This window comes from Helicoverpa armigera, chromosome 31 (genome assembly GCF_030705265.1).
Source record: "Helicoverpa armigera isolate CAAS_96S chromosome 31, ASM3070526v1, whole genome shotgun sequence".
Taxonomy (NCBI): domain Eukaryota; kingdom Metazoa; phylum Arthropoda; class Insecta; order Lepidoptera; family Noctuidae; genus Helicoverpa; species Helicoverpa armigera.
The window spans coordinates 2,703,216-2,726,014 of record NC_087150.1 but is presented as its reverse complement, the minus strand read 5'-3'; the positions used below and the strand labels follow the sequence as shown (position 1 = coordinate 2,726,014).

Sequence of the window (22,799 nt, the reverse complement as noted above, 5' to 3'; positions counted from 1 at the left end):
TATGATCTCGCCTAGCTTAAGTTCACCTTTCAACTCTGTGTCACATTTTTGACACATTAGTTACACAAAGGCAAACAATTGATTTGTTTGCCTTTGTGTTGATTGTAAATAAACAAATTTTAATCTATTTGTGACTTTGATTTTTATAAAGTATGCACTCTCCCTAAAAAAATAAGACGTGAATAACGAAAATTTCGAATATGTGAAAATGCATGGACACCCTACTCTCATACAGTTTCATACCACTGTGTTTTTGTAAATATCTCCTAAAATACGAATGCTGCAGTTAAATTCGCTATATTTATTCAAACTAGGTTACGTTACCCATCGACTAGTACTTTAATTAAGCTAAAACCTACTTTTAATAACGAGAAAACGAAATTGTATTTTAGGCATATTGCCGTCCGCGCGGCCAACTAAAATCGACTCTAACATATTATTGAACCTGCTTTCTAGTACTTTTTGTCTTTTTCGCTGTAACAAATTAAAGACTAATTTTCTATACACATTAGCCTCTATTAATTTGGTGCCTACGGTGATATACTTACCTACTCATAACCTGAAAACTTAACATTGCATAACTTTTTGTATATCTACGTTTTGACCTTTTTTATTTTTGTAACAAATTTAACAAATTAAGACCTTTCTTTTGATGTATCATTCGTCTATCTGCATTGTATAGTTTCTGAGTAATCACGGGCGATGACTACGGCAAGTGGCGGTTCTAGCGGCCAACTGTTCTTTGTCATAGCGGCTTGGTTTTTTTTGTAACAAATTCAGGAAAAGAGGAGTGAAAAGTAACAAATTACTACTAATTCCTGGCAAAGTTTCATCAAAAATTATGAGGTGGCCGCGCGGTCGAAATGGACACAATAAAATTCGGTCCCATTTAGTCTTAAAAGGTGTGCGTAAAAATAATCTGACACTAGTCTTACCAAGGGCTATCGGGTTGCCCGGGTAACTGGGTTGAGATCAGATACGCAATTGCTTGTAAAACACTAGTACACAGCTGCATCCGGTTAGACTGGAAGCCGACCCCAACATAGTTGGGAAAAATGATGACGTATATATAAAATTGTACAAATAAAAAGCCAAATTGTGTGTCAATATATAAATTTATTAACTCCTTCACTTAGCGACGGGCTTGGAAACCTTCTTTGGGGTTGGTTTCTTGACGCCTTTCGCCTTCTTGGGGGGAGGGGGGGCGGTTTTCTTGGCTACCGGCTTCTTGGGCTTTTTAGCCGCTGCGGCTTTAGCGGCCTTGACTCTTCTTAGGCGGAGCTTCTCGGCCTTGACGGCGGGGTCGGATTCGGGCAACTTAATCTGTAATATGAATGATATTTTAGTGTTGAAATTGATAGGGTTAAGTTGGTGGTTTAAAGGAGGGTAGTCAGAAAGTGTCAACGTGTAAGTAATCATGGTTGTCATAACCCAATGCTCTGATAGAGTGATATCATCATTTTAACTTAACCAATTTCCCTAAATCAGTTGGTTGAATAAAACTTACTTCTCAGCGAATCCAACTCAAACAAAATTTGGTATTTTGTTTAGTAGAGAAAGTAAGTAGGCTACTTTTTATCCAGGTGCAGGAAATCCTCGAACCTCGGGGAAGTCGCATTTTCTCGCTTATACAGATGGAACATTATCATTAAAAATATGAAGATATCTATAATCTATAAAGAGAAAAAAAGCTGGGAAGCTAGCCTATCCCTGAGTGAGAGGAAAATCGTACTTATTACTATTGAGTTAAGGTGCATGACAATTACCACTGATGTGCAGTCTACCGTACATACAGTAGTTCCTACAGGACAACGTCAAGCGAGATCATAGGTTTATCTAGTTACATAGAGAAAAGAACTTTAAGATTCAAGTAGTACTTACACCACGCTTCTCAGCCAAAGCTAAAGCCTTAGCATTGTTCCTCCTGTCCTGGTCAAGAACGGCCTTCCTCCTCAGCACAGCCGAGTACGGGTTCAATCTCAGCATAGCCTTGGTATTGTTCAGCGGGTTCAACTTCCTGGTCGCTCTGACTACACGCTTGCTGTAAACAGAAATGGGGGGGTAAGAATGTGTGTAAGTGGGGGGGATGGTTTGTGTGTGTGTGTGAGGTCAGAAAGTGTCAACGTGTGAGTAATCATTGTTGTCATAACCCAATGCTCTGATAGAGTGATATCATCATGTTAATGAGTTTTAAGAATAGAATGTGGCAGTTGGCAGTCTTTATAGGCCATCAGAAGCAAGTCTGACATTCAACTGGGTTGTGGTCAGATAGGCAATAAGTCAGAGTAAGAAACTTTAATCTATAAGTGAAGGCGTTTCCATAGATAATTCGCCAGAAAGAATGGAACTTAATTAATTTTTAAACCCCCAACGAAAAAGAGAGGTGTCATCTGATTAAAAATAAAACTTTAGTTATACCTTTTAAAGTTAAAAATAACTCAGCATAGACAGACACTCCTAAGCCGACCCCAACATAGTTGGGAAAAAGGCTCGGAGGATGATGATGAGACAGACACTCCTAATTACATTTTTGACAATGGTCCACCAAAGCGACTTACTTTTTTTTTTACTTTTCAAATGTAACTAAGGTTCTTTTGTAGGGGTTTTATGTTTTTAAATTTTAAATCATATTTCCCTCAATAAACTTATACATAACAACATATAAAGTGGTACATACTTGGGCGCGCGCAGCACCTTCCTAATCTCATCAGACTTGAGCAGACGGCTGAGGTCGGTGTTGGCCATCTTAGGCTGAGGGAGGTTGAAGTTCTTCTTCTCCTTCGAGGGTGTCTTCCAGGAACCGAACAGGGAATCTGTTGAAGAGGTTAATCTACTATAGTAATTAATCAAATGACTATAAAAGATGATTGAAACTGCGTTCAGTAATGAGTCTAAGTACATTTAAGAGGACACATGTTTTAGATTATTTGTACTATAAAGGTTTCTAAACTAGTGAACCAATTCGAAAAATTCTTTCACCCCTTGGGAAGCTACACACAATCCCTGGCGACATAGGCTATATATTTTATCCCGGTACGGGCAGTAGTTTCTATGGGATGCGGGTGAAACCGCGGGACAACGTCTATATTTTATCAGGGTTTAGGGAGTTTGGAAACCAGCCCTGATAAGATGTATCAGGATATCAGAGCCATGACTGAGCAGGTCAGAGAGGCAGTTTCTGCATGTGGCACACTAGTACACAGCTGTATCCAGTTAGATTGGAAGGTAACCCAAACATAACTTTGAAAAATTATAAGCGGATGATGGGACTCTTTAAAACAACCCATTTTATATCTAGCTCCAATATTAAGAAAAAATAAATGTCTTCCACACGTCGACACACTGACCGACTAGTTGTCTGCGTCAATGTTTCCTAAGGGAAGTTTCACTATACCCCTCGATATTCGTAACTCGAATCGCATTGAAAACGAAACGAGTAAGGCTTATTGGGGATCATTTTTAACCGACTTCATAAAAAGTAGTGTTAATATCAATTCGGCTGGATTTTGATGATCATTTATTTTTATGAAAGAGTATGATACTAAAATGGTAATATTGCAACCGCGTCAGAATCTGATAATGAAAATTGTGAGAAGTCGAGGACTCGCAAAAAATATAATATCTAATTCTACAAACAACTAAAAAGCGACTTCATAAAAAAACTGGAAGGGACCAAATAAACTCAAGACAATGCTCTAGCTAGAAATCGGTAGCGAAATAAACATAGCTTATGCGCTTTAAATATATTTTTTTGCTATGTGTTTTTAGGAGTCAGTTTTAGTTCTTTTCGAGAGTTGTGATCGACTTCTCAGGGTTGACGCTGTCGTCAGTATTTGACGCGGATGCAATGGTAGAACCTCAGCATCAGAGTTTCGGAAGGCACAATAATCTAGGTAGGTCTTGGCTGTAATTTGCACATTTAGTACAAGGAATCAGAACTTACCAAGCCTATCGAAGGCAGACTGGGTCCAGATGCAGAAGCGGCCGAGATGGCCACCGGGCGCCAGCTTGAGGAGGTTCAGCTTGTCCACATTCAGCATCTCAACGCCAGGAATGTTACGGAAGGCGCGGGTCAGGCCCTGCACAAAAATAAAAAAATTTAGAACAACATTTATTAAGAATTTTTTGTAACATCCTGTATTTATTAATTTATTAATGTGGTTTATCAACATGGTTGATCAATAAGTTCTGTTAAGAAATATAAATACAAACGGCAATAAGTACAATATAACAGCTACATTTTCTCTTTTGAGTAATTCTCCAGTATATGATGTATTTAATGAAGACAGAAGGTAGTCAGATGGTAAATACCTCATTTCACGTTTAATGAATTTTTTATGTGTTTTTTTCGGCCTATTTGCAAAGACGAAGTAGCTACACGTAGTGGCTTTGATAGAAGCCGAAAATCCATCAGAATGTCAAAATATAAAAACTGGGCACTTTTAAATGTATACTGAACAGGTTTTAATGAAATTTGGTCCACAGATTTGGCTATAATTTACCCATGTACAGGAAGTAGTTAAGTTTGTAGCGACACTTATGATCCGCTGTGCGTACAAACGCGAGCAGTTCGGTTATGCCGCGTCTATATGTCCCAGTAGCGAAGCTGCAGTCTATCAAAACTGTGGCTAAAACGCTGCTGGGGTTTCAAGAAAAATCAGAATAAGTTTCCTTGAACCATTTGGAATGGAGTTCATTAGACTTTTTATTTGGAAGTGCGAAGTAGGTGTGTCGGTAAACCGGTGAAGCTGAGGTAAGGCTTGTGCTCCTATGTGTTGTTTAACTACAAAATATTTACATTTGTTTTCCATATACTATGACTTTACTGTAACTATTTGATGGAGTGAGAACACATGCATAAATATTTACTTATATTATTATAAGGCTAATGTATGTAAAGAAATGTATGCATCGAAACCTATGCTTGAATAGGATAGAGAATTGGGCAGATTTGAAAAAATATGCACTGTCACTTAGCCCATGCACCGAGGAGGCCTGTAGGCTTACCAACACGCTAAGACCAATAGAAGAATGTTTCAACATAGAGGGATTTTTCACAGTATCTATTTCACGTGAAAGAAGTGCCGGGCAGCAGCTAGTATGTAAATAAAGAACTATATTATATTGTTAATACCATACCTGGTCCTTATGGTAGATGATGAGGGGTCCCTTGCGCTGCACACGACGACGGTTGCGCATCTTACCCTTACCGGCGCGAAGGCGCTGAGATTTGTACACCTATGCAAAAGAAAACACATGTTTTATATGAAGTTTGAGAGAAAATAATATATTTAACACCAAAAAATCTTTTAAGATGGCAAACGCCCTAATATCCTGGGCTTAAAATACTAGTTCCGTAGAATAGTCATCAAGGTTCTAGCAAAATAGTGTTTCAATTACAGACTTCATAAAAAAATGTTCAAGTATAATTTCAATTTCCGTCTCAATATAAAAATAGGAAAAGAAAACAAATTTTGCCCCTAGTTTTCAACCCTGTTAACAACGCAGTACGAACACAACGTAAGTTCTTTTAAATGTAAATGTTTTCCATAGTTTACGTCCGCGCTAAAAAACAATACCGTTCAGCCGGATGGTTGGCTTGGAAGTTTTATATCTCTCCATAGACATAACGACAGATATATAGATCTGTAATTAGCTTTTAAGGAGAAAATACTTAATCCCTACTAATATTACAAATAACTGTGTGGTTTTCACCAAAAAACTAAAAAGGGTTTAGGCGCAGGAAAGACAGTAACATGCTCTTTGATGCACGGCGTTTGTGAGTATATCAATCACAAACTGAGTCCAGGCTGCTCTATGAAAGTTTCTTAAAACCCACTAAGCTTTCAGCCCAACCTGGGAATTGAACCCGAGACCTTATGCACAGCATGACGCTATACTAAAAAAGCAGTCTTTAAGTCTACCCTATTACTAAGGTTAAAATTTGGTTTGAACGCTCATATCTCAGGACCTGCTCATTTAATTTTTAAAATTCTTTCAATTGGAAAAAAAATGCATAAAGCAATTCTCACAAGACTCAAGTAAAACTGCTGGCTGAAGCTAGTAAAACAAATAGAATGTTCCAGAACATACCTTGAGCACATCAGACCAGGCCTTGATGCGTCTCAGGAAGATGACAGCCTGTTTGGTCTTGTTGATCTCCTGGACCTTGTCGGAGACCACGAGGGGCAGCTCGGGTACTTTCTCGATGATGTGACCTGAACAATGAGAAAGGGAAGTTGTTATAATTGAACAATAAATGTAAAGTTAGGTTATACTAATGAGGTGTAGAGATAATATACTAGGTTTTTGACCATTGTCAAAACTAATCTATACTGATATAATAAAGGGGAAATATATTTTTGTTTGTACCCTAAAAGCTCCGAAAATAATGAATCAATTTGAAAAAAAAAGCACTGTCGGGAAGTTAAGACTATCAAAGTAGTAATTAATATGAATGTTTTCCATAGTTTACGTCCGCGCTAAACAATACCGTTCAGCCGGATGGTTGGCTTGGAAGTTTTATATCTCTCCATAGACATAACGACAGATATATAGATCTGTAATTAGCTTTTAAGGAGAAAATGTTTATATTTCAACAGTGAAGTATACTTGCGGCGGCCAATTTATTGATTGGTGACAAAGACCTGTTATGCCGTACGTATAAATGATAAGTTTAAACTTTTGTTGAAAAAATACATCCGAATCAGGAACCTCCTCCTATTTGGGAAGTCGTAAAAATGTGGTCACTCCTTGTACACTGGTACTCAGCTGCATCCAGTAAGAATGGAAGGCGACCCCAACATAGTTCCCAACAAAAGGCTCGGGATATGACGAGCGACCTTTATATGCCCTAAGGTCAAACGCTGCTAACATTGACACTGCACCAAATATCTAACTAAGAAAACCTTCACAATTCCTACTAAAGTTACCTGTAGTCACCGCTATAGACTTCCTACCTCCTCTGCCATGCATACTATGTCTTAATCACCACAAAATGTGGTAAATTCCTTCTAAAACCTACCTCTAGCCTGCACAAGAGCGGGCACACCGCTAGCGGCGACGGCAGCGGCGACAGCAGCGCGCCTCTGACGCAGGTTGACGCGACGATGCCAGCGGCGCCACGGCTTGGTGGGCGCAAACATGCGGCCTCCACGGCACATGTTACCGAAGGCACCCTGGCCGGACCTGGGTAACGAGAAAAGGTGGTATTTAGAAGTTTTGGGACACAATGTATTGCTCAACAGGTATCTGTGGAGATCTAAGGGGGAGGCCTATGTTCAGCAGTGGACGTCCTATGGCTGAGATGATGATGATGATGAATGTATTGCTTCTTCTTCTTTCGTGTTGATGGCATTTCTTAAAGTGAGACTATACTTTTTCAGCCCAATATGCCGCCACAGCGACAATGTATTGCTAAGTTAGCACAATCTCGTTTGGAGGCGAGGAGGAGTGAGCTAGATCTTCTACTAAATAAATATAAGGTTGTATATTTGCGAGCTTAACAGCCAATTTCTTAGTCTCTGATGGCTCAAGAACTTAAGTGACAGATAAACTATAACTTTTGGTGTCACAGGGCTAGGATAGAAATATCTGGCAGAAACCATAAGCAGTCTTTATCTGGCAGATAGCTAACTGACACTCAATAACCAGTGAAACCAGGCCTAAGTGTGTTAGATACTTCTTCACTGACCTTTATTATATTAATATTATAAAGCTGAAGAGCTTGTTTGCTTCCATATGCTAATTCTCAAGACTTACTGGACCAATTTGGAAAATTCTTTGTTAGATAGCACATTTATCAAGGAAGGCTTTCGGCTACATTATACATATCTAAGTACTTTTCCCGGGATGAGGGTGAAACCGCTGGAGTACTACTCGGTGAAACCGCTGGTGGAAGCTAGTTAATGTTAATGTATTCTAACATATCGAATGCGTCTAACCATGAGGAGTAGACGTCCGCGCTATTAGAAATTTCATGTACCCCGCCATTGTAACTCATTACTGTATTGTACAGTAACAGTTTTTAAACGGGGATCAACGCCATATTTGTGAAGCTAGATAACTACAAAGAAAAAATTGATTGTATAAAGAGGGTCCGAAACTAGTGGACCGATTTGAAAACTCTTTCACTGTTGAGGTGGTGATCTATCTCCGAGTAACTTCTATCCTATTAAGATATATTATAAACGCGAAAGTGGGTATGTAAAAACTACCAGATGGATTTTGATGAAACTTGGCAGTAGTACAGCTTACAAATTATCAAAATTACAAGTAGGCTACTTTTTAACCAAGTGCCAGAAGTACAGTCAACTTCAGGTCAGTGGTAACAGTTTTATAGGAAAATCATACTTATTACTATTGAGTTAGGTGCATGACAGTTACCACTGATGTGCAGTCTATCGTGCATAGTTTTCTCGACACGTAGAAACTGCGAGTGTAGACTTGCAGGCTATATTTTATCCGCGCAGATGGAACTAGGTACCTATAACTGATTTATCCAGTTACAGGAAGTAATTCCTATAGGACATAGGTACAAACTACATAATTTATTGTATTTCAAGATTAAATAACTTAATAATAAATATATATACAACATATAACTAACTTATTACCTAATATATACACTTACTATAAATAAAACTACATAATATTTTTACCTGTGGGTACCACCACCACGCACACGCGGGATACGCGCTACGGCACGACCGGTACCCCAGGACTCGGCACTGGTTTGGTGACCTGGTGACAAAGGGAAAAGAAAATTATTATATGTGACCTTGACCTTGAAAATGTTGGTGTGTCAACATGGTGAGGTTAAATAACAGGGATTTAATGAGGTTAAACTGATTTCTTATGTACTGACTCGACCTTTGAATGTCAAGGTCAATCTTTTAAGACTGCATATATTTTCGAACAATGATAATTTGTTGAACTTGAATACATATTTATAATTTTTCATCAGTTTTCAGTCTGCTATAGAACGCTACTATTACTTCTAGACAAATGTTTGTAGTAAAAACTCTGCACCCGTCCCCGCTACTTAGCGGGTCCAGAACGCCATGTCTTTACGTTGATGTCGCACTAATCCGCAGTAACACTCTACAGCAATAATCCGAGAGCGTGGACATTTAGTGCAGGAGAAAATGAGAAGCTACAACTTTGAACCTGACCTTGAATTTGTTCAAGGTCAAGGACAGTCTTGAATTGAAATATTCAAAACAATAAATAGAATTGTCTACTTTTGTATATTATCATGACATCTAAAATATTATTTGTCTTACAAGTCAATATTGAGTTTGTTTTAGATTTGCACTGTCGCTACAATGTTAGTAGATTGTCATCAGTTACCAGTTTTGTTCCTGTATACAGCCTTAGGTAATATTGACTCCAAAAATTCCAAGATCTATTACTAAGAATTATGTTAACTTTACTGTTTCCAATAAATTCCCTTAGTCTCTGATGAGGGATAACAAAGAAGATCCCTGGTAATCTCATTGTCATCAGTCTTTCCAATAAGGACATTAACCTCCTTGCTGCAAAAAAAAAAGTATACATACCGGCCTCCTTGCTGACAGAGTAGGGCTGTCTAGCATTCTTAGACATGGAGACATGTACATCGTTGACAAGATCAGGCCTGATGGGGGCCTTGAAGACGAACGGGAGAGGGAGGGAGGCGCCAGCGACTGCCTCGCTCTTCTCCGTGTAAACCGACACGAGAGGTCGGGCGACTGATAGACTCTGGTGGAAGAAGAATTAAAGTTAGTTTATGTTCGGAACAATGTTTTGTTTCATTTTTATTAATCATACTGTTGATTCAACAGCTGTTTTTTATCCTTTATCTGTCATGCTTATGTAAACTTCTTTGAAGGAATTAGTTTTCAGGAAGTAGTTGGAGGAAAATTTGAGTATATCGAAGAAATACTGCTTCAATTTGCAGTATTTAATTCTCTCAGCATGTATTGGCAATTGGTCAGAAGACTATCTATTCAACTTGCTGCATTGATTTGGTTCCAGGTAATTGCTGTCATTAGTTTACAAGTCCAATATAACTCGTGCAGCTTTTCCCTGTTTATTTTTTCAATTTAATAATATGGACTTTTTATCACATTGATGCTGATAGATGTCAATACAAGTTCGTACATGTCCGAAATACTACATACTAGGTTTACTTTCAAGCATGAAGGTTCAACATAAAGAGTATGACTATTATTGTGAAAAATAAATGTGTTCCACAAGTCGACACACAGCCAGTATGTTACTAGCCCTGTTTCCTACGGGAACAATTTGTTTTACCCCTTAAAATTGTACCTAGAAGACTATTAAAGTGCAACTAGGAAGAGTATAGGGGATACAGCCTTAAAATCTAGACTCATTTTGAAATTCACAGGTAGAAGGTAGTTTAACCAAGTTAATAAGGTGTAAATAGTATAAAATTGATTTTTTGGCGATAATCTAGCCAAGTAAATGTAATTTGAGGTTGTTTTCAACAGCTAAGACCAAGTTTCCGGCATCGATTTTGTTCAGAAATGAACATAACCTCAAAATAGTCACACATTTTCACAACAATAAAATGTTTTCAGAAGTGCATATATTGATGATATTTCTTAATAAATGTTAAAGAAATATGGTTTAGTATCAAATTGTTATATTTTCATAAGTAATTACGATAAATAAACAAGTGATGCACCATAGCGTGTGCCGATTTGAGACAAAAATAAAATATGGTTAAGATTGCCCGAGGGATATAATTTAGCTGTAAAGCTGAATTTTAATCCACATTCATGATGAATTACACAAATAACTTACGAAACACCATCACACCTTCGTTATTTCGCGAAAAGTAAAAGGAAACACGTGTTTCGAACACGGCAACAATTAAATCCAACTTAACACTTTCACTTCATCCGATTGATTCACACAACGATATTTAACAATAGATAATCACATTTGCTTGAATTAAACTTACCATTTCGCTATTTTAGCGAAGTTATTCCTCCAAAAAACACTATAGGCGGCGGTAAAGACCATCCGCCATGCCACGGAGGAGTAAAAAGACCGGAAATTAGAATGGTTTTTTGACAGTATAAAAAGGCAGTGACCAGCTCAAAAAAATTAAACGAACTTTTAGTAACTTACTAAAATGTGTTTCAAAAATACACTATTCTATCGCTTTTATGTATAACGTCCTATTTAAATATTGTTATTAATTTTAATGTATTTAAAAACTGCAGTAAGGTATCCTAAACCAAAATAGTATCACACCATGAAGCTAAGGATATGATATACTGCCACAAGTTTAAATGACAAGTGTTGACATTTTAGATCACCCAACAATGTTTACATTATAATCGAGATATTAAAATTACATTTGCTATGTGAAATAATACTGAAACTCTAGAAGTCTATATATTTTACTACCCTGGATTCTCCATTGAAACACGTAAAGTGCATAAAATAGAATATTGTGTCCCAGCAATATAAAATTAATAATATGCACCAAGCGTACGTGAATGCAACAATAAATACATATAAATTCTGCACAAATAAGTTCAATACTTTATCGAGTGAAAGTCAAACAAACCAGGTAGACACTTTGCGCTTATTTATGAGCTAAGTAGGCCTAGTATTCATTCTCAACTCTAAAGTAGTGGAATAAATACAAAAATATTAATTATCCGCCTATTGCCTTATCCTAAGCCTTTCGCCCAATTAGCTAATCTAGTGAAAAATCTAGCTTTTACTTTCATACTCGTATTTCAACAGCTCAAATGGATGAAACGCCAAAATGCAGTCGCGATTTGGACCGCATACCACAGAAGCCAACGAAGAATGACGAAACCAGTTCAAAAGAACTAAATGTATCAAAAGAACAGGCGACTATAACTATAATACAATCCATAACGAAAGATGAGGCACCATCCACGAAAGCAGAAACAAAAATTTACATAGAACAGCCGACTTATTCTAAAAATCAATGCCAATCAATACCCAGACCTCAAACATCTACAATGAGAGAAAATATAACTATATACAACGAATTGAATTTGCCGAAATATGATGCAACGATGGCTCCGAAAAATCAAGTTCTTTCGACTCTAGGAAACAGTTCAGGGAGGCCTTCTCCAGGAAATCCTGAGCCTGGACTTCAATACTGTGTTGCCAGAGTTGCTTCAACAACACTTTCCTACAGCAGAAACAACTCTCATTTAGGAACATACGCACCATTAATCATTAGGCCTTCCAATCAAAGTCCTATCACAACTCAACCTCGTTTGTCGTTGTTAAAACTTGCCATTCCTCAAAGCCCACAGGGTCAACCGCAAAGTTTGTTTTTACAAGCGCTATCAAAACTAAACGACAGTTCGTTAACTTTATCAGTTATCAGCCATTTAGGACCTAATTTGAATAAAATTTTCAAGTTTGATCTAGAATCTGGGTATATAACGCCTCCTGATTCCTTGACGAGCGCGCCTCCGTCTTATTCTTTCGTTTTAAGGCAAATGGCGGTGAGAAGAAGACCTAGATTCATGGGAACTTTTTATCCTTCGCCGTCTTTTGTTCCGCACACTCCGCCCCCTACTTACACTACTGCATTTGATGTGTATATCGAGCCAGCCAACGTCCCTCCTCCTCCTGCCAGAGTCTATACATTTGGTTTCGCACCGATGCCTATTGTGTGCCCAGAGTGCGGATATACGGGGATGACTGTTGTAACGAGTCGAATAACTATTTGTACACATTTATGTGCTTTGATTTTATGTTTGCTTTGTTGTTGGATATGTGCCCCGTTGCCGTATATTTTGAGGTCTTGCAAAGACGTTTATCATTATTGCAGAAATTGTAGGAGTTTTTTGGGAATGTATTGCCCCACTAATCCTGAGAGTGTCTATCCGTAATTTTACGTAAATCAGGTTTTCTTGTATTATTTAGTATGTTTTTCTGATAAGTGTAACTTTATTAAAGTTTTTATATTATTCTTACAAGATTTATGTTTGATTCGTAGTCGATTTCAAAACGAAATCAAATGATGAGCCATAGACAATAAAATGTTTGAATAAAAATTTGTTTTATTTGCAGATAAATGAATTAAACACAATGAAAAAATGTTATTTTATGCTTTATATTTTAAATACTTATTGTATTAAACGAAACAGGGTTAGATTATTTTCTGGTGTTGCATACAAAAATTCGCGAACATTTTGCCAAGATCCGAAATGTGATTTTTTAAACGATGCGTTCATATTTATGAGCGATGTAGTGGTTCGAAGTCAACATTAAATTGACATCAAAAATATAATACTGAGTACAGAAATGGAAGATAATTGCTCATACACATATATAGTGCACTATGACATGCTGAAAATCAAATAGTTCATTTAATAATTGCACTTATTTATTGTTAATTACGAATGAGTTCACTGTCAGTGATGTTTCAGCGCCCTCTAGCGTTGAAATGTCCCGTGTAAAATTAGAAGTCACAGCCTTCCGTAAGTTCCGTGTGTGTTGCGGAAAAATCCCTTTTTGGGCGTCCGACCACATGTGTGAATAGTGAACAAAATATGGTTCTATTATGATTTTATGTTAATAGGAGCGTATTTCATAGTGATCGGTACACGACTTCGATAGATAAAGTGCGTACGGATCGTTCAGTGTGCCAGAAAAGTTGGAACAAGACGACGGAAGTGCATTTTTTTCGATGTAAATACGGTCCAACCAGGGTCAGTCCGGTGTGGTACGAGAGGTTCGCGCATATTTCCCAGCGTACGACCGTGTGTGCGCGCCACTGGGACGTGTGAGTTACTCGTGAATAATTCGACCTTCGCACTGTTCGATCGGGCCGTTTTCATCGGGAAAGTTCGTTCGAAATTAGTGGGTTAACCCCATCATGCCGTCGTGTTGAGGGGCATGGAGGCGCGCTCGTGATCGTCTGTCGGCGCGGAGCGCGCGCCCGGGCTTACATAACGAGGGCAGCGGCGGCATGGCCGCCCGCGTGTCCGCCGAGGGCGCAGGACCCTCTTACGCGTCAGTGTTGAACTTTAGAGGGGGTGACAGCAATAAGGAGAACATTGAGGCCGCGCCGGGCGAAGTGTCAGACGCGCCTCCCACCAAGCAGGATGACGAGGAGGAGGAGGGGTTCGTGCCTGTGATATCGCACGGCCGCCGTCCAGGCAAGGGTCGAAGGCACCCGGAGCGTAGGGCTCCGCCCCGCCCGCAGAAGGCGCCGGCCCCGCAGTCGGAGCCGCAGCCGACTCCCGAGCAGCAGCAGCAGTCGTCTGAGAGTCAGCCGAAGAAGTTTGTTGAGGCACCAATACCTAAAGTGAACCCTTGGCAGGTGAGTGGTATTATGTAAACAAACACTGTCATAACATGAATGATGCAATCCACTTCTAATCCTTGACTCATGAAAGAAAGAAAATGTTTATGTATGCATTGTACACGCTCCCAATGACTTGTGTGGCTCTTTGCTGTGCCATCTCTTTGGTTTTCAGGTTATGACCCAGTGCGGTAACTAGATACTTGTTGTTATTGTTTTTTAAACTTTCTTATTAGCATTGCCAAAGACTGAGGAACACAGTTTTTGTTATGAATAGTTCTACTTCTCGATATATCTACTTGTATTCACCTTAATTATGATATGAAACCTAAAACATCTGCCTGAGCATACATACATAGTATTTTTCTAGCTGTATGTAAATGTTACTGTATTCAAAGTAAACATGATTGATTACAAAAAACCTACGGTCATATATACAACGAAAAAGTTCTCTTTTATAAGTTTTATCAAGTCTTTCAAGGTACCATCTCTCTTCTACTCCAAACTTTGCACCCCTTTAATTCATAATATACCTTATTATATACATAAATACTATTGAAATATTTCAACCCCAATGGTGTAATAGGTGAAACATAGTTTCAACCCTATTGCACCACATTTTAACATTAGCAAAGAACTATGGACTCTATATGTACATGATAATCATTAAGCAAAGCGCATTAAATCTCTTCAAAATTAAGCTTTAGCCTTACATGTTATACTCCTTTTATAACTTTATTCCGGCTATGAGAATAAAGGAATATAGAGTGCATCTGTGTCTGTGCAAAACGCTTGTGCACTATATGTCCTGCACAGCTGGCTGATCTCCTTATATGAGAACAGCCACCATAGCTAAAATCAACCTTGAATGCCATTATTGTTATAAAATGATTTGTACAAACAAATAAGAAAATAGTTCAATTGTGTAAACTTTGAATTACCATTAACTAGTTTTATGGTAATCTTGATAATAATTTATAACCATGCCAGCAATTATTTATAATGGGTTTATCAGCAATGTTCTTGAAGGATTAGAAATGCATCTACAGTGATTATTTATTATTTTTTTGTGAAAAATTGCACACCTACCCTCAGAACCACATTTAATCATTGACATAATGATACTGCACTATTTTTTTCAAGTCATCCTAAGTTAGATCCTGTGAAAGAATAGTAAAAAAAATACCTACTATGAAAATACTTATGAATTATATTATTGCAGTCATTATCTGCCTAGCCTTTTCTCAGCTATCAGGTCTATCGGGTCAGCTTTCAGTGTAACTGGATGCACTACCTGTCTGACCTCCTCAACCCAGTTTCCTGGGCAAACGGATACTGCTTGGTAAGACCGGTTGTCAGAACTGGTATCTGACTACCCGTAACATCTACCAAAGATGTTCAAATGAAGGCTTTTCTTTAATTTCTTAACTTTATTAAGATATGAGTTATAACTTTATTATTGTACTGGGTATACTTTCACCACCATTATTATTAAGTAGAAAACGGTGACAGACGGTTTAAATCTTTATGTGGTTTACTATTGTACATGGTTTTGATGCTAAAAGTAATTAAAATCAGATTTCACCGGCAACATAAACATCTTTTTCTCTTAAAACAGATGTTTACTTTCAAACTTCAGTGTAAAAAGTCATAGTAAACAGTGGTTTTAAGAAAACTGATGTTTTATTATCAATGAACTTGGGCCTTCTCTCAATATTGTTCAAAATAAGTCTCATTTCAATTTTATTAATTTGATCTTTGTCCTGACAACGGACTTTGTTCTTCCTATGTCTTCTCTAAATTCAATGATTTTTAAGCATCATCATCTGCCCAGCCTTTTACCATCTACGTCAGGGTCGGTTTCCAGTCTAACCGGATGCAGCTGAGTGCCAGTTTTACCAGGAGCAACTGCCTATCTGACCTCCTCAATCCAGTTGCCCAGGCCACCCAATACCCCTAGGTAAGACTGGGTTTCAGACTTACTGGCTTCTGCCTACCTGTAATGAATGCCAAAGAAGTTGAAATGACAGCCGGGACATGCACTTTATGGTAAAAGTAAAATATATGATTTATATGAATTACATAATGTATTGTAAATTATATTGTAGTTTATGTCACTTAAAAAGAAGTAAAAACACATCTTCATCATTCCATTGATATTTCAAGGTTTTCCTCTCAGCAACTGAACTTATTTTTAATGATCAGTTATATTCATAGATAACTTCTAAGACTGTGTTATCTGTGAAGATAAAATTTGTATTTTTAGACCATGTTTGTAACAGTCTTAATAATTTTAAAATAATTTGCTTAAGGTTTTGGGCATGAACGTAGATGGATATAGTGGAAGAGGATGACCAAAGAACCAATAGATGGATTGTGTGAAAGTCGATATGGTAGGAAAGAATGTTACTTGTGAGATGATGGCAAATAGAAGAGTAGGGAAGACTAAAAATAAAATTGGGATAAGGTCAGGAAGATGATGACTTACATAAAAATATCTATGTATTTATTAATTAATTCAAAGGCAATTCCTTACTTTTTCATTCATGGATTCATTTAAAAACTATTTTTTCCTCTAAAGAATGACCGTTGTAACAAACATTACAAAAATATGTTTTTTTCCCTAATGCACTCTACCTGGTCTTCTTATTAAGGACTATTGGTATTATTCTTCTTAATCACCACATAAATGGCTCTGTTTAGTGTCATAACAAGCTTTTGACAGCCAAAACCATTATGATAAACTTAGAACTCTTGTTACTACGAATTTCTATAATCCTCCTATCTGAGATGTGTCATAATATTATGTAGATTATGTTGAAATTCAATCTTTAATCGCAAATTGATGGATAACTTATAGCAATCCACCATTACTGTTTCCCCAAGGTTGTATATTTGGCCCAATTCACAATGTCCCATTTAGATGCTTTACGGTGTAATTTAACTAAAATATTATCTTTCAGCAAAATGATATTTTTGTTTATTGGTTGTTGTTCATAAATAAAAGCAATTACACCATTATTTTATTATCGCCTGTCAGCATTATTTAGCAATGGAATTCTTTTAATAGGCTTTTGTCAATTTGCAAATTTTTCTTTCAAGCTTACGCACCAAAATTTCTGTATTGCATTTTTTATGCAAATAATTTTGTCTATGAATAGTCATCATCTGCATAGCCTTTTCCCAACTATGTTGGGGTGGGATTCCAGTCTTAACTAGATGCAGCTGAGTACCAGTGTTTTACAAGGAGCGACTGCCTGTCTGACCTCCTCAACTCAACAAGTAAGACTGGTTGTTAGACTTACTTTAATATATTGCAAATCATTTTGTTTATGAATCTTGTACTAAAATATGTCATACATATGACGAAATATTTTTCAGAAAAAAAAACTGTGTTATCAACGTCTTTGTTTTGAACATTTGACATTGAGAAATATTCTTGAGAACTACATAAAAATAAATACTTATTATATTAATTAATTAGCTTCCGCCAGCTGCAACCAGTGTCCTATACTACTTCAGGCACCCGGATAAAAAGTAGTTCCTAACCTCCCTCAATGAGCTACAATCTGACACTGAAGGAATATTACAAATTGGTTCACCATTTCCTAAGATTAGTGCATTCAAGTAAACAAACAAATATTAGTGCAGATCGAATCTACCTAACATGACCCACTGACCCCGCGGTTTCACCTGCGTCTCGGGGGATCTTTTGTCCGTACCGGGATAAAATATAGCCTATGTTACTCGGGAAGAGTGTAGCTTTCCAATAGTGAAATAATTTTTCAAAGCGTTTCAGTAGTTTCGTTAAAAAAAATCCTGTTTATCATATTAGTGTAGATGACATTTATTAAGTGCTTACAATAAAATAGACAGCTCATTAATAAAACCACAACAGTTTGTAAAATAGATTTATAATAATAATTCAATTACCTGACACATTGATGATATTGATTAATAATAATTTGAGGTATTTCATTCAAATACAATTATCATTTTGTATGATGTTCCTTCCTCATTTGTTTTGTATTTAGTAAATATTTTGTATAAAACTGTGTATTTTGGTTACTAGATTCTGTATTGAAACAATAACATGCAATTTATTCTTCAAACTAGCTTCCACCCAGTTTCGGCCGCGTCCTGTGGGAACTACTACTCATACCAGGATATAAAATATCCTATTGCCTTTCTCAATAAAAGCAAACTAACATTGAAAATATTATTGCAAAACAGACCGTAAAATTACTTTTGCTACTCCGAAGTAAGCCATTTGTCTTCGCGCTTGCAGCTACACTCGTTTAGACTGGAAGCCGAACCCAACATAGTTGAGAAAAAGGCTCCGAGGAAGATGATGCTTGCTTAGTACATAGTGCTCTGTTCAAACATGTCAAAGTTATGAGGTCTTTAAGCCGAAGTGGCGAGAAGTCGCTTTCAGAAACCGGGTTTCGGTAGACTGACTATAGGACGTGATGAGGGATTGATATCCTGTTTCTGTCATACTTCAACTACCCTTGTAATTACACGTTACATGCGCTTCTTGCTTGCCTGTAGCTTTAGCCGTTAATGTAGCTTCTTGGATTGGAATTCAGAATCTTTTGTTTTCTGTGTATTTGATAGGCTTGTAATATTGAGGTCCCCATCAAATGAATTATGAGGGTGTGTCAGACTTTTAACTAAAACCTGGTTAGGTTCCTTCTGGATCCCTCGGTATACCAGGGCTTGGCGTTGCTTATCATTTTGATCGTTTTTCTAGCCTGGTGATAATTTAATTTGAAAAATCATCAGCTTTTTTCCAACCATGTTAGGGTCGGCTTCTAGTGCAACCGTATCCAGCTGAGTACCGGTGTTTTACAAGGAGCGACCGCCTCAACCCAGTTACCCGGGCAACCTAATACCGGACTGTTATATGTCTTGTATTTTAAGCAAAAAAATATAGGACATAAAACTGTCCTATTGCCCAACTGTGACGAACAAAACTGTAAAATTCAGTCATTGTCACAATTTATAATGTAAATTAAATCGACGTAACGAAGTCACGACTATATGTAAAATGTATGTATATGTATGTATAATGCTTATATATGTTTGCGTCACCCAGCGTGACATAACATGTGATAATTTTGAGGTTATGTATCCTTATCAGCTTTTAAAATATCGGTGCGATTCGATTTCGTGTGCTGAGTCTGAAATCGCAATGTTGAACATAGAGTACCTAGTAGCGAATTTTTTTTCGTGTTTTGCGCGGGAGTTTTGACGTTTGGGTTTACAAGATGGCGGGGGTTTCAAATTGTTATTGCAAAAGTACGTTTTCATATCTACTTATGTGTATTTAAAATTAATGTTGATATCGCTGTGGTGATTAACGCTCAATCCTTCTCCGTGTGAGAGGAGGCCGCAGCCCAGGAGTGGGCTATAATACTTGACATTTACAAAAAAATGTGCTTATAAAAGTAAAATACGCGACAAAGAAGAATGGCGAAAATGGACCCACATGATTTAAAGATCATTCATTTGCAAATCTATATGAATTTAAATAACAAGTTTGATAGAGGATTATATAAAAAATATTGAGTTTTTAGCTCATGGGAATTAAAAGTTAGAAATAAACTAAATCTATTAAAAATTAGATAACATGCAGTTTGCGAACGCATCGTGTGTCACTGATTACGTTCCTATCTTCATAGTTAATTATTAAGTAGATTCATCGCCGTACACTTGTGGACGTCTACCTTTGGCATTTATTATTTTCTTGTATTTTTTACTTGAAAAGTAAAATAGAAACAGCAACAATGAATAAGCAAAGTACACATTTAGTGAATAATAATTACCTAGCATGTTGTATTGCTAACCTTTTTTGTGCGAACGCAAATTGGAACGTTTGTGGATAGAAGCTCAGAGGCTGCTGTCAGTGCTGTGTTCTGTCATTCCATGTTTGGTTTTGTTTTCAACGGCTAACTTAGGATTTGAATGCAATTTTGTGGATTACTTTTTGATGACCTGGCTTTCTATTTGAACTGACTATTCTGCATAACGACTACCGTATTTATCTTTGAATTCCGATTCACAAGTGATTTGGACTTATTTACCGTGCAAAATGCGTTGTGTCAATTGCCAATTAGGTACGCATTGCACGATTACGAAGACATCGTGTATTGGATGAAAATGCTCAGATAATTGAAAAAGTGCAGATAGTTTAGTAGGTTATTACTGCTACTGCCCTGTAGGAACTCGGACAGTAGGGTGTTGTCTCTCATGTCATGAGCATATTATGGTACATGGGTCATGCCAGCTACCAGAACTATGTTTCTGCGCCAACTTCATTCTTGGACAATCTTAATAAATTCATTATCCTCTTCCTTCTATGTTGTGATAAAAAGTAAATAAAAGATGTTTTTAATAAGGAGTATACTGTTTCATTTAGTAAACATGTTTTTATGTAATAGTTTAACACCTATATGTTTTTACCCACACTGCTGCTGAGCTACAACGTGACGCCTGCGCTACGTTGTTGCGGCACGCTGCGCTAACGTAACGACACTACAATAAAATTGTGCGACTTCTCCGCTGCGGCGCAGAAGTCGCACAATTGTACATAACTGCAGTTACGCGGTGCATGCGACGGGCACCTGCAGGGCTAATGCTGCGTATGCATTAACCCTCAAGAGTTAAGGGTGACAAATCAACATCAAGCTGTGCTATGTTTGGTCAACTAAACAGAGCTTGCCTCGCACAGCGCTGCACAGCATGGTTTGTTTGTATCCTCATTAAAATATTAGAGACGGCCGAGTTAAAATGGATGCCTACGCTGAACAAACAGTGAAGGCGATCTTTAACACATCGTTCATCTATAGTTTAAACCAGGCCACCAAGTTCCTAGTTCACAATTCTTTTCGTTTTGAGATTTTTAGGTTATAATCTTCTACCTTGCATAACTTTTTTCTTCCAACTTTTGCAACTCATTACCCATTTGCTTTTTTGTTAGTTTTGTATAGATCTACAAGTAGTACTAAGTTTCAATTATGTACGAATCTTATATCAATGGGTCCCAGTTTACATACAAGTTCGCCATTCTTCTTTATTGACTTTCACTTTGTAAAAACTTACCTAGCAGCTGAAAAATGCCTATAAAGTTAGAATACACATGTTTTCAAGCCGTGGTTTGCGTTACATCAGATAGATGGCGTTAGTTGGTACCTCGAATAAATATTGTAGGAATTTGCATAAAGTAATTATTCTTATCTTGTTCTGTATAACATATACTGCATTTGTAATTCGAATGTAGTTATTGAATATAGGTTTTCTATGTTTTAAAAGCAGTATTAAGTTAGTTGAGGTTGGTAAATAATTTCTACTGTTTTGATACTGAACGCGAATTAGCGCTATGTAGTCAAAAACTATGCTGACTAGCGGTTTTACCCGTATAAGAGGGAACTTCTTCCCTTAGCCGAACAAAATATAGCCTATGTTTCTGGGGGATGGTCTGGCTTTCCAATACTCAAAGAATTTTGCAAATCGGTTCTGTACGGTAGTTCAGAAGTTTCTTACGAGTGTACTTTAAGTACAAAATACATCAATGACTAAACATTTAAGGAAAATAATTGTAGACTAGGCGTGTTTAAAAGAAAGAAAGACACCATATTACATGTCATCGAACACGTGTCTATTCGATAAGATAATTTTACAAAAAGGATTGATAATTTGAATGAAAGTAATAATGAATTAAATATTCTGGTCTGTAGGTTGTTCACCTAACTATATGCTTACCTAAAGATAGGGAGAAGTGTTTTTAAACTATTTATTTCGTCTACGTCAATGCTTACAAAATATAGCATGTTACATTTGAGTACTACGTGGCTTTCTATTGGTAAAAAAATATTCAAAATCGGTACAGAGACCTCTACAACTTCTTCTCTTTGAGAAACCAATGACCGTGTTTTGGAGGGCACGATAAACTGTAGATCCCGGCTGTCATCACAATGAACATCTTTGGCAGACGTTACGGCTAATCAGAAGCCAGTAAGTCGTGCGACCAATCTTACCTAGGGGTATTGGGTTGCCCGGGCAACTGGGTTGAGGAGTTCAGATAGGCAGTCGCTCCTTATAAAACACTGGTACTCAGATGCATCCGGTTAGACAGGAAGCCGACCCCAACAGAGTTGGGAGAACGCTAGGTAGATGATGATCGACGACTTTTAGAAGTATACTTAGTTCATGAAATCTTTATAGGATTTTCGGAGCTGACTAGGATAGCGACAATTTATGAATTTACCTCTAAAAGAGTTGTAAAAATTATCAAGTCACACATTTTCGATTATAGATAAATAAAGATAGTGTACATGTATTTGAATAGAAACTAATTTAAAAACTGCTACCTGCTTTTAAATAGTCGAAAGTGTGATTACGTACAAGATTAGATATGAATTCATTGCGATAGGAAAATCCTACATAATTAAGCGGCCTTGAATTCAGATTATAATTGGTT

General features: G+C 37.3%; 3 protein-coding genes across 5 annotated transcripts in view; 2 read left to right on the top strand and 1 right to left on the bottom strand.

Moving 5' to 3' along the window:
* Positions 1-1,096: 1,096 nt before the first annotated feature.
* Positions 1,097-11,131, bottom strand: LOC110378624 (large ribosomal subunit protein uL4). Its single transcript, XM_049840057.2, has 10 exons — positions 10,970-11,131; positions 9,561-9,741; positions 8,661-8,742; positions 7,025-7,188; positions 6,094-6,218; positions 5,140-5,238; positions 3,944-4,079; positions 2,678-2,813; positions 1,882-2,041; positions 1,097-1,323 (listed from the first exon to the last, which is right to left on the bottom strand). Exons 1-10 carry the CDS (start codon positions 10,970-10,972, stop codon positions 1,129-1,131), a joined length of 1,281 nt encoding a protein of 426 aa, XP_049696014.1. The 5' UTR covers positions 10,973-11,131; the 3' UTR covers positions 1,097-1,128.
* Positions 11,132-11,205: 74 nt separating this feature from the next.
* On the top strand, positions 11,206-13,032 carry LOC110378623 (uncharacterized). The gene is made up of 2 exons (XM_064043243.1): positions 11,206-11,587; positions 11,767-13,032. Exon 2 carries the CDS (start codon positions 11,772-11,774, stop codon positions 12,897-12,899), a length of 1,128 nt encoding a protein of 375 aa, XP_063899313.1. The 5' UTR covers positions 11,206-11,587; positions 11,767-11,771; the 3' UTR covers positions 12,900-13,032.
* Positions 13,033-13,466: 434 nt separating this feature from the next.
* Positions 13,467-22,799, top strand: part of LOC110378619 (la-related protein 1) — a 99,430-nt gene continuing 90,097 nt past the window's right edge. For 2 of the 3 annotated variants that reach the window (XM_064043387.1, XM_064043388.1), the window contains exon 1: positions 13,468-14,335. In XM_064043387.1, coding sequence (XP_063899457.1) covers positions 13,982-14,335 — 354 coding nt within the window. In that variant the 5' untranslated portion in view covers positions 13,468-13,981. Of the gene's footprint in view, positions 14,336-22,799 lie in introns of all 3 variants that reach the window. The other variant, XM_064043386.1, reaches the window with a different exon arrangement.

What these genes read in the sequence shown, in the direction of transcription:
- LOC110378624 (XM_049840057.2), bottom strand. An exon ending in CGTGGTGGTGGTACCCACAG is followed by an intron (nt 7,189 to 8,660) that starts GTAAAAATATTA and finishes CTCGTTACCCAG; the next exon opens with GTCCGGCCAGGGTGCCTTCG. An exon ending in CCTGGTCTGATGTGCTCAAG is followed by an intron (nt 5,239 to 6,093) that starts GTATGTTCTGGA and finishes TCTTTTGCATAG; the next exon opens with GTGTACAAATCTCAGCGCCT.
- LOC110378623 (XM_064043243.1), top strand. Translation starts at nt 11,772, where the DNA reads ATGGATGAAACGCCAAAATGCAGTCGCGATTTGGACCGCATACCACAG.